Raw genomic sequence first — 12390 nt, 5'->3', positions numbered from 1 at the left:
CTGCTGTCAATTTTTATGTGAAACTCTTATGAAATCTGAATCGATCCAATCTAACTAGTTTTATCTAGTTCGTTTCTTTGACCTATCACGAAATCGATTTGATATGATAAAATCCGTTATATTTCTTACTGACATTATGCATAATATTTTTGAACAAAATCCAATAAATAATAATTTGTATCAAGTAAAGTAAATAAAACACGTACACATTGTATATTTGCTATATAAGAAATGTAAAAGAATAAATAAGAATACAAAGAAATAAAATGTTTGGATTAGATATACTCTAGTTGTGGCATAAGAAAAATGACAAACATTTAATAAAATCTAATCAAATTAGACAAATTATATTTATGATAACCTACTATAATTCATGTGATAATCATAATATTGTTTTTTGAAATTATTATTTATATTTGTTTACTATTTATATTTAAGTAAATTTATAAATATGATTGAGCAATTGAATTAAATTGATATTTCTTCCACCCGGTATATTATATGCATAACACATACAATTATAAAATATAAAATAACATTTTCAAATAAAAGATTATAATTCAACAAAATAATGTATATCTTTATAGCAGGAGATAAGTTATTTGCTTAGTCAAAAGTATGATATTTATACTATTTATTCTTTTATTAATATTATATATTCTTACATTAAAATATAGTTAACATGTGAATCATATTATAAGTGAACATAATTGAAAGCTATATAAAAACTAGAAAATAGAAATGGTAGGACAACTATTTGTTATGTAAAAAAATAGAAGTGGGAGGACAACTTTTTCTTTTGTAAAAAAGCGCCAATAATGAGTACAAAAATAGAATAAATAAGGAGGGAAAAGTAAAAATTACATGATATTAAATCTCCCACTTTTTCGAATTTAAAATCACCACACAACCTCTTTCCACGTGTCAACATCCTAACTAACAATCAGAAAACAAATCACTTTCACCAGAGATAAAACGTCCACATCACCGTATACCGTACGCATCGCACGGTAACAAAATACACCCAAATACATACAATCCCCACCCTCTTCCATTCTTCATAGTTCAGACACAGTTATAGCTATCTCTATATTCTCTCTCATATTCATCACCATTTGCTACAAATCACAAAGTTCACGCTTTTTCATCATTCATTTGAACCTTTATCTCTTTCCTCATTCATTCACCATTGAATCTTGAACCATAACTAACTAATCGGGTCCGAACGCAGATCTAGGAATAGAACTAAGCTTCGGTGATTCAGTTTTCTATTTTTAGAAAGTTCTGTTAACTATAACCCTAACCCTAACTGTTTTCTACTTTTAGAAGTTTCATTCACCGAATCAGCTTCAGCTTCAGCTTCAGCTTCAGCTTCAGTTGTTGAGAATGGCTCCGAGTACGATTCGGAAGGCGATTGGGGCGGTGAAGGACCAAACGAGTATCGGAATTGCGAAGGTGGCGAGTAATTTGGCGCCGGAGTTGGAGGTTGCGGTGGTGAAGGCGACTAGTCACGACGATGACCCGGCGAGTGAGAAGTACGTGCGCGAGATATTGAATCTGATGTCTTACTCTCGTGGCTACGTCCACGCGTGCGTTTCGGCGGTGTCGAAGCGTTTGGCGAAGACGCGCGATTGGATTGTGGCTTTGAAGGCTCTCATGCTTGTTCATAGGTTGATGAATGAAGGACCCGTTCTGTTTCAGGAGGAGATTTTGTATGCTACTAGAAGAGGAACAAGGCTGCTTAATATGTCTGATTTTAGAGATGAGGCTCATTCGAGTTCGTGGGATCATTCTGCTTTTGTTAGAACTTATGCTATGTATTTGGATCAACGACTTGAGTTGATGTTGTTTGATAGGAAAGGTGGCAGTGTTGGTGGTGGTTCTGGTTCTGGTTCTGATTCTGCTGCTGCTGATAGGTTTGTGGGGAGAGACAATTTTAGATCTCCACCGCCGAGGGCGATTGAGTATGAGTATGGAGGTGAATTCAGAGAAGAAAGTGGTGGTGGGTATGGGAATGGGATGAGGAGAACGAGGTCGTTTGGTGATACGAGTGAGAATGTTGGAAAGGAAGATAAGAGGATTGTGAGTGTAACTCCTTTGAGGGATATGAAACCGGAGAGGATTTTCGGGAAGATGGGTCATTTGCAGAGGCTTTTGGATCGGTTCTTGGCTTGTAGGCCTACTGGGTTGGCGAAGAATAGCAGGATGATTTTGATTGCTCTGTATCCTGTTGTGAAGGAGAGCTTTCAGTTATATGGTGATATATGTGAGGCTCTTGCTGTGTTGCTCGACAAATTCTTTGATATGGAGTACACGGACTGTGTTAAGGCCTTCGATGCTTATGCCAGTTCGGCAAAGCAGATCGATGAGCTTGTTGCGTTCTTCAATTGGTGTAAGGAAATGGGTGTGGCAAGGTCTTCTGAGTATCCAGAAGTTCAGAGGATTACTAGTAAGTTGCTGGAGACACTAGAGGAGTTTGTGAAAGATAGAGCCAAGAAGCCAAAAAGTCCAGAGAGGAAAAAGCTGGAAGCTCCACCGGTGGTAAAAGAAGAGGAGGAGCCCGTACCAGATATGAATGAAATCAAGGCACTGCCTCCACCCGAGAATTACACCCCACCCTCTCCGCCCAAGCCAGAGCCAGAGCCCAAGCCACAATTTACAGAGGACTTGGTCAATCTGCGAGATGATGCAGATACTGCAGATGATCAGGGCAATAAATTTGCTTTGGCACTTTTTGCTGGTGGTGCAGCTAATAATGGAAATGGATCATGGGAGGCCTTCTCATCAAATGGACAGCCGGAAGTGACTTCGGCTTGGCAAACGCCGGCCGCAGAACCTGGGAAGGCTGATTGGGAATTGGCATTGGTAGAGACTGCTAGCAATTTATCAAAGCAGAAGGCAACACTGGGCGGCGGGTTTGATCCCTTATTGTTGACTGGAATGTATGATCAAGGAATTGTGAGGCAGCATGTGAGCACTGCCCAACTTAGTGGAGGGAGTGCAAGCAGTGTTGCATTACCAGGACCCGGAAAGACCACCACCCCTGTTTTAGCGCTCCCGGCCCCAGATGGGTCCGTGAAGGCAGTTAATCAGGATCCATTTGCAGCATCATTGAGCATTCCACCACCCTCGTACGTGCAAATGTCTGATATGGAAAAGAAGCAGCAATTGCTCGTGCAGGAGCAGCAGCTGTGGCAGCATTATGCAAGGGATGGCATGCAAGGACAAGCTAGCTTGGCCAAACTCGGTGGCCCTGGATACTATGTCGGAGGTCCCATACCGGTGATGCCTTATGGAATGCCCCCGGTCAATCCCACCGGGTATTACCATTCTCCATATTGATATTCACTATAACTTACTTTTGTTTATTTTATTTTTTTGTTTACTATGACATAGTATTCCTTTTGTTTTAAATGACAAAATAGTATTATTGAGATATGCACGTTAGTACAATGGGGATGCTGAGGAGACTGACTGAGTTGAAGAGACCAATTTCTTGTTGGGTTTTTTATGGTGAGAGGAGGGTGTGTGACTCAATTATAATGTCTCTATGTCTTGTAATTCTAGCATTTTCTTCTTGATTTTTGCACTTTAAGTGATTCTTGCTCCCATAAAAAACAAACGCTTAACTAATGTAATTTTTTATTAAATCGTGCTGCTAAGGATCTTGATTGATTATGTGTCATTACCATATTAATCAGGAAGCGTTTCATCTTCATCATGGATTGGAGTTATAGATATGTTAGTCCCATGTTGAGTTTGACTTGTAAGAAATCGATTTGGTCATTTTTATGTTTTCTTATTACCTTTGTTAATTTAACTAGTTCATTATTTTTTTCCTAAGTTCCTTTATTAGATGTCAAGTAACATCTGCCGTGGCATTCAAGTTATTGATTTGGGTCCATTCGGCATTAACATATATGGTTGTGATATACTCTTCAGTTCCCATCTTCACCCATTCTAAGTGAATTCAGAAAATATTATTTCACCAAATTTTGGATCTTTTATTTGCAAATTGTCAAAAGCGCGAGAGGAGAGGTAGCATATAGGTAACACTAACCCATCTGTGATTGTAGTCTCTAGGTAATATTTGTTTTCCTTGTATAGTATATAGTTTGATTGTAATAGGAGCCAATACATCATATATAATTCATTTGTATTATTTTTGTTGTTGAATAGTCAATGATGATAAAATATGAATGATAAATAATGCAATGACAATATATAAAACTCATACACAGTTTGTTATGAAGTTTTTGTTGAAACTCGTGTGGTATGCGTGCCATTTATTGTTTTATATATATAGCCGTGTACTTATATGTAAATAAAAGTTTTATTTTTTAAGAAGGGGTATGTACTCTCCTTATCCATAGTGGCAATGAATTAATATTAAACTTGAGTGTTTGGTATTACACAATAATTGGGTGACCAACAATGCAACAAGTTCACCTAAGGCAGGGGAGTTCTGTTGGAGTCAACATGTTAGCATTATATGAAGTTGGGCGTGAATGTGTCACATACTGATCTTTAAATTGAGATATAATGTACACAGTCTAACAAGTAGTGTAGAATTGAAGGTTTAGGAAAACTACTGAAAGCTACCAAGTTCTAGTAAACAACTAATGGATTTGTTTGAGTGATCCAAAAATATACTAGTTATCCAAAGAAAATAAATATACAATATGGAATTAGAACTTTTTAGATTTAATAAATATGATATGACAAACTGATTACTAACATAAAGCCACTATTTTAAAATCCTAATTACTAACATAAAGCCACTATTTTATAATATTTTAAATAAGTAATTAAAATATATGAATTGTAAATGATTAATAATTATGGTTCAGATCCTGCATGTGATTCCTTTTGATTGTTGGGGTGGAGGATATTTCCTTTTGTGTTTCCACTCACATGACACCGACCTTTCTCCAGCTGTGAATAGCAACAAATAGTGGTTGTAGTAGGTGTGTGACAGGTGGGAAATTACAAAACAAAACAAGTTCAGTTTTCAAAACTAGTTGGACCTTAAATTTATATTCTTACCAAACTGATTACTGATAAATATTGAAAGGTCAACTGCAACTCCAAATCACTTATATTCACTCTCACAGTAGTAGCTACTAATACTATTTCGGGTAAATGTAGAATGTAGAATGTAAAATGTAAAATGACTACCACAACACAGAATAAACCTTATTCCTTAGACAATTCACATCATCATTAAATAAGTTCTTAAAAATAATAATGCTTTGTGAGAGAAGACAGATGGAAAAAATATGGATGAGAGGTCAAAGACCCAACAAACAAATGGTTATCTCTTTGGGGATAGATAAATATAAAATGAGACATGTGTCCAATGATAAAAATAATTGTTTTATCCGTACTTTTAAAAAATAATCACAATAGATACAAAAAGTTCATAAATTTATTTTTTAATTTAATTTTTATTTTATAATAAATTTTAATTATTTTATAAATATTATATATATATATATATATAATTTTTTGTCAATTAAAATCTTATAATCCTAATTTACTTTTGGTCTCACCAAAATGAGATTTTCTTTAGTAGTGAAATGTGAGAGAGAAAAATTTATAAATTTTTAGTTTATTTAAATAAAAAATGATAAAAAGAATCTAGATCATTAATTTTTTTGATATTATGATGTGGTTGAATACTAGATTTTTCAATAATTGAGAGTATCTCACGGTCTTTCTATTATCAGAAGAGTAAAGATCATTTCTAAAATTAGAAAGATAAGTCCTATAAATACTAATGGGACCAATGTTTGTTTTGAGTTCACTTTTATTATATAGTCCACGTCAATTTACTTAAGTTGAGTGACAGAGTCGAACATTTGTCATTTTCATGGACTTTAGTTTACACACATAATTTTGAGGGTTGGGTCCATGCTTGGTTCATGGACATATTGAGGGTTGAAATAATATCACTAGAAAATAAGAATTAACACATAATATATAACGTAAAAAATCTCTAAAAAGGCGAAGATATTTTCACTACCCAAAAAATGTTACATCCTTTATAAGTATTGAAAGATAACAATTACACTATTTGAAAATACACGTCTATATACTTTGTGGATGCACCCAGGTTTGGATAAAGTGAAAGTGAAAGTGAAAGTGAAAGTGAAAATGAGGTCAAGTGGGCTTTAAGACTTCGTGTCTTTACATTTATGATAGATAATAGAAACTTTTATTTCATTAGTCAGAAATAGGGATGACAAAAAAACTTGACCTGTGAGTATTTGAGAAAATACCTATAATGAGTACCCTCAAAAATAGTTTATAGGCGGGAGCAAATTTTGTAATACCCGTCTCGCGGGTACCTACTGTCGCGCCCTGATTTTCGGCTACGCGACCTCTTTAGGAGTCGCCACCACAATTTTCGTGGTTAAAACATAGAAAACCCAATTTAAGCCTAAAATAGGATAAAATAGTCGTTATATCATAATTTGAGTTCGGGAGTCGATTACGGATCGATGAAGATATTAACCTATGAAGCACGGATTCGTCAAACACCTTCATGTGTCGGTGTCCGACACGTATCCGACACGGATATGCTCAGATTCGCGAAGGATACGTATTCATAGAGTATCCAAAAATTAAAAAAATAAAATAAAATAAATAAATATTAAGATACGTATCCGATTCGTTTTCAATAAAATATAGGATATATGGATTCGTTTTAAGTAAAATATAGGATATATAAATTCGTTTCTAATAAAACAAGATAAGATAGATTGGTTTCCAATAAAACAGAATAAAATATATTTGTTTCTAATAAAATATTTGTTATAGAGGGCAATGATTTTAGGATAGATTTGTTTTCATTAAAATAGGATAAGATAGATTTGTTATGGAGGGCATGGTTTTAAATTTCTATTATATTTTTTACTTTGGATATTTTGATTTACACTTATAATTTTATCATATTTTATGTGTTTTTATTATTTTATACGCGTATCACTGAACGTATCGTATCTTGTATTTTGGAAAAAATGCGTATCGACGTAGCGGATGCGTATCGTACCTGACACACGTATCAGTATCCGTGCTTCATAGGTATTAACACTTCATCCGCCCGCAACTAAACAGTACCCTAACAAATTGCATGAACTAAATACCTTTGATTTATTTAAATTAAATTGCTTAAACGAAATATTTATTTTTCATTTTTGTGTTTGACAAGAGTTTATCCCGCTCCTACGTATCCCTAGATGCACTAGTTTTAAAAATTGGTAACTTGGTTTAATTTAAAATTAGAAATTGTTTGAATTTAATCAAAGTAGGATTAATCGATGAAGAGTCAACATTGATTGTTTACCCTCTTTCCACTTCGATAGATAGTAGAAACAGTACAAGTGGTCGCGACCAGTTCTTGGCTCGAAGCGAGGAAAAAGATGCAATACGAGTTGTAACATCGCTAGTAAATAATTAGAACTTAATTATTGTTATTTAAAAGAAAGCTTAGGAATGTGCTTGAGTTTAATTGAAGTATACTTAATAGATGAAGAGTCAACATTAACTACTTACCATCTTCTCACTTTGATAGATAGCAAAAACAGTATAAGTGATCGCAACCAAATCTCAGCTCGAAGTGAGGAGAAAAATAGAATATGAGTTATAACTTCGCTATTGAGTCCAAAAAATGATTTTACTTTCTGGATCTTTATTAATAAAGTGTGACTCTTAATTAAATAAATACGTGAAATAAATTAATACGATATCTAGAATTGATGAAAATATTTATTAGTAGTTAAAAAATAAGCAAATGGAAATAGACTTAATGGGCCTTCACCATGGTTGAATGGATTATTTGCAGCCAAAAGCACATCTCAATGACAGCCAGCAGCTTCTACGGCGAAGGGACTGGTGGAGATATTCCTCTCCTTATGATTCTTTACAATGGTGGTTAAGAGAGACATTTTGAGGTTGAGATGGAGGATGGTAAAAAATGAAGACACAAGTGTTTGTTAATATGGTGCATGCTATATACCAAATTGCACTGCATGTTTAACAATGTTCCTTCAACTAGTAAAAAACAGTGCTCGGAACAGCATGAACACCCATCACACGTTTCACTTTATCCCTTGTACTATCAGAACCATATTCAATGTTACAAGTCCCAGCATAAGCCATGCACTAACAAATATGATCTATCATTGAGGTTAGGACCCTTCCCTATAGCACCACCTAGGTTTGAAAATGGTCAAGTCCAAGAGACTGAAGTGAGAAGCAAGTTAGTTCAAACTCGTGACTTCAAATTAAACCCCTCAGACTATAACATAAAATATATTAATTGATGGCATGACATCAATGTTGAATGATTAAATAATCACTTAGTAGTATAGTATATTTGAAGTTTATCATCTTAAACTTCTAACATTTTATCCTACTAGGCCCGACATGTTATATGAATTAAACAACATCATGATACTCTATCATAAATTCTCATCATCGACAAAGAGTTGATGTTAAAAAATTTATTAATTATTCTGCCTATACAAGTGGATCTATTCTATACTAATACTTCCTTTCCATTTTGATTCAAATACACTCAACTTAATATATGTGATCTCTCTATAATGATCAAAATGGAAGAGGTGGTTATCCTATGAATTAGTAATGCTTATATAATGTTACTAATGTTCAATTCCAGTAAAATCACATGGTTTTCTACGATACAGTTTATGCCACCAAGAAGCAGAGAAGCCACTATCGGAATTTCTTAATATACCTTTTCTAAGTTTAACAGCTAGCAATTGTTCAGGGCCAACCACTAGAAAACATTATTTTCACACTGGTTGTGTCAACTAAATTGTATGAGATTAAGTACATATTAAGTTATTGTTTAACCTTTGTACTAACTACTAAGAAAAACCTTGTTTAATGTAATGTTATGTTCTAATTTTGGAATTGCACATACACTCTTGAACCTTCTTATTAAAGGAAAAAAAGCAGATGAAGAAAATCCAGCAACTATTTTTTTGTTCATCAATTTTCCTATGGTCCATGATGTCTACCTAGTATGCACATGAGACATTTTGACACACCAAGGTTTAAGGTAGACCAGCCTTCGGCAAAAAGGTCTAGGATCATCGAAGTTCAAACATTTACTATGCAGAGGTGAATGTCTCTCAAGTCCTAACACTGTCAAACAAATAATGTTAATTACATTATTTGGCCTCTTCAGAAGCTTCACTTGACAAGAGAGATGACAAAGAAGAAGGTGAAGAGGACGACGACGATGAAACTGAAGAGCTATAATGGAAATCAATCTGCAGTTGCCGGTGAAGATAAAGATTTGAAGCATTCCCTTTGTTCTCCTCTTTCTCTAGTTGCCCAAGTGGTATAGCAGCAAGAAAGCGTTTAATGAACTCTTTACAACACTCTTTCCCACTGCAAAGTATCTCAAAAGCCTTCTTTTTCTCTACTTTCCCATACATAACACTCGAATCATCGAACTTCAATATGAATGCTTGTTTGCACCCTTCAACAAGTCTCTCACCCAAAGAGTCAATGATATAGTAAGCATCTGCTTCTACCTTTAGAACAAAGAAATGATCATTCCAACTTACTATGTAAATTCTCGGCTCTGAATTGTAAGTATCCTCGTTGCTGTTTATCTCATCCCAAATCTCGTCGAACGACATAGCTCCTTTCAAGCATTCGAACTTCTCGGGAGAGAAAAACCCTGTATATGATTTTTGAGGAATAACAGTTAGAGGTCTCAGATTGGCTTCTATGATTGTCTCGAGATCAAAATGTTTATCCGGAAAGAGATTTAAGTAGTAATCATTTTTGCATAGTCTTCTCCATTCAGAGGAACCTTCTGTAATGAGATTGTCAAACTCAGCTCTTGTTGGCATATCCATGCTTGAATTGAGCCAGTCTGCTATGAGTGCAACTAATACTGTGCATGCACTCTCACCTGAGGCTTGTTCACTCCTTTGGTCAAAGGAAGCAAAAAACACATTCATTTTAACCTTTGCTTCCCCATCTCTGCTTAAAAATTCCTTGTTTTCCCAACTACTTGGACCTTCATTATTGTCTTGAAATTCTGGTGAAACTTCATTTGATTTCTGCAAAAAAGTAACAAGTCATTTTGTTAGTTAGTCATTGCAATAAGCCAATTCCATCAGGACGGTTATGAGGTTTTGGGAGAGTAGATATACACAACATTATCTTTATAGGCAGAGAGATTATTTCCGGAATTTAAACTCAACCATAATGTCACAAGGCATAGGCAAGTAACCTTACAACTAAAACATAATTGAATGTAAATTCAAACTAAATCCTAGGAGAAGATTGTGATAGTTTGGTGAGGGAAATAAGATGATGCTACACAACACACCTTTAAAGGACCAGAATTGGTGGTTAAAATTTCTTGTTTAGTTGTTGTTGTTTTGATGCACCACTTCATGAACCTTCTATTCCATGACAACTCTAACCAATTCCTCAGCACTGTGTCCAAACTGGTCTTTATCTGAACCAAACTGGTTAACTTTTCAGATCCATATTTAAGCCTTGACCCTTCTCTGTGTTGAATAATCCTATTCCTACTGCTACAACTGCTACTTCCACTGCATGTAGTGGAACCATTACACGAGTCATCTGAGCCATAAGGACTCGGTTGTTCAGCTTCATCAAACTTTTCATTATTTTTCTTAGTCAACTTTGTGAAACAATTCACTTTCCCTACAATTCCACGTTTCTTCTTCTCTGACACGACCAAGTTTTCAAAGGGTCCTTGTGTATTATCATGAGAATTTCCCACTTTCAATAACCTCAAAGAGACCTGTTCAAAAAGTATTTGTTAATTCGTGAAAGAAAAGTACACCCAGAACAAAAACAACATAAAAAATAAAAAATCGTATCATTTAAATATAATGATATGATATTTTTCTTTTTGATTCTGAGCCAATATTCTAATATGTGTCAGCCCAGATTTTTTTCTTATTTTTAAATTAAAAAATTGGAAAAGATAACGAAACAATGTTTCTCCTTACTACCAATTCAACACTTTTACTGAACAATTTGACTCTCCATAAGAAGCTTTATTTTCCTAATATTTTGTACCTTGCTTTTGAGACAAGCATCTTCATTACAAGGAAAATATATAATTTACCCAGCAAAAAATGATTTTTCATTTTTTTAATGAACAAAAAAGGCACAAAGAAAAGACATGTTTTTTTTTTCTATAATCACAGCCAAATATTGTTTTTTGGAAAATGAATTGGCAGAGATATTATGGAAGCTAAGCATCAATGGTTGATGAATCAGACTCGAGCAATAAAAAATTATTAAAATATATAATAGTAATTATAGTACCATATTCTAATAGTATTATAATCGATAAAAAAATAAGAAAAGGAAATAGAAAAGTTGTAGCATACCATAAGTGTAGCTTTGATGAATAATCCATTGACCTTCAATTCAATTGGAACCCTTCTTTCAAGGTTGTGAGAATTCATCTCCGCCGTGTCCAACCTCACCGAAACTTCTCCGACCACCACCATTTTATCACCCTCTCCCTGCATTTCATTTTGACACCAACTTTATATATATTTTATGCACCAAATTAACATAAGATAAAATCATAACATTATAACATAAAGTTATGGAGTAGAAGAATAAAAGTTAAGAACTTCTTACATATAATACATGAAATCCCACGTCAAAAGAACCATCTTTGACTAGGAAATTGAAACCACAGAGATCATTAGTGTTCCATAAAAAAGAGGGTGGTTTTGTATTATGGAACCTACGAGTAGAAGTGGTTTGAATGCATGGTTTTTTCACTTTTTTTCTAGCCACTCTTGTAATCTTAATAGCTACTATGTTGTTTTCTGAAACCACGTTGGTTTCACAGAGTTCTAGTTCAAGCTTCAATTCGCTGAACTTAACTGTGTGTTTTTTGTTTGTCTGATTCGACAACCTTGGTGCACACTTCATCTTTAACTGTTCGTTGTTGTTGTTGTTTGATCAGAGGAAGAAGAAGAAAACAAATTGTAGAAACGTTCTAATGAATTTTTTATTTGATTACAGATATCATTGTATTTATGTTTTATTTAGGATAGAAAAAATGAATGTAATGATGAATAATCAGTTTTATATATTGTTATGGGTGTTATTTATTATTATGTTTAATTATTATTATTGTTAAAAAATTAATCATTGAATGATAAATGATATAATAGTTGTATATAAATTTGTATATTAAAAGTGTATAGATATCACACTTTTTATTTATTAGATTAAATTAATATTAATATAATATAGTATTTTATTATATTATATTTTAAAGATAAAAAATAAATTAAAAAAAGAGGTGAAGATCGGAGAACAAAGGATACGCGCTTACTT

At 33.9% G+C, this 12390-nt stretch overlaps 2 protein-coding genes across 2 annotated transcripts; one reads left to right on the top strand and one right to left on the bottom strand.

The window, feature by feature from the left end:
- LOC109343749 (putative clathrin assembly protein At2g25430) lies at nucleotides 1043-3736 on the top strand. The gene has a single exon (XM_019582206.1). The coding sequence runs from the start codon at nucleotides 1387-1389 to the stop codon at nucleotides 3340-3342; it is 1956 nt and encodes a 651-aa protein (XP_019437751.1). The 5' UTR covers nucleotides 1043-1386; the 3' UTR covers nucleotides 3343-3736.
- Nucleotides 8989-12022, bottom strand: LOC109343748. The gene is made up of 4 exons (XM_019582205.1): nucleotides 11680-12022; nucleotides 11421-11558; nucleotides 10379-10822; nucleotides 8989-10106 (listed from the first exon to the last, which is right to left on the bottom strand). The coding sequence occupies exons 1-4, from the start codon at nucleotides 11977-11979 to the stop codon at nucleotides 9201-9203; spliced, it is 1788 nt and encodes a 595-aa protein (XP_019437750.1). The 5' UTR covers nucleotides 11980-12022; the 3' UTR covers nucleotides 8989-9200.

Source organism: Lupinus angustifolius, chromosome LG03 (genome assembly GCF_001865875.1).
Source record: "Lupinus angustifolius cultivar Tanjil chromosome LG03, LupAngTanjil_v1.0, whole genome shotgun sequence".
Classification (NCBI taxonomy): Eukaryota; Viridiplantae; Streptophyta; class Magnoliopsida; order Fabales; family Fabaceae; genus Lupinus; species Lupinus angustifolius.
The sequence above is the reverse complement of the archived record's forward strand: the minus strand, read 5'-3'. Positions and strand labels throughout refer to the sequence as shown.

What these genes read in the sequence shown, in the direction of transcription:
- LOC109343749 (XM_019582206.1), top strand. Translation starts at nt 1,387, where the DNA reads ATGGCTCCGAGTACGATTCGGAAGGCGATTGGGGCGGTGAAGGACCAA.
- LOC109343748 (XM_019582205.1), bottom strand. Translation starts at nt 11,979, where the DNA reads ATGAAGTGTGCACCAAGGTTGTCGAATCAGACAAACAAAAAACACACA. An exon ending in TGGGATTTCATGTATTATAT is followed by an intron (nt 11,559 to 11,679) that starts GTAAGAAGTTCT and finishes AATGAAATGCAG; the next exon opens with GGAGAGGGTGATAAAATGGT. An exon ending in TCATCAAAGCTACACTTATG is followed by an intron (nt 10,823 to 11,420) that starts GTATGCTACAAC and finishes CTTTTTGAACAG; the next exon opens with GTCTCTTTGAGGTTATTGAA.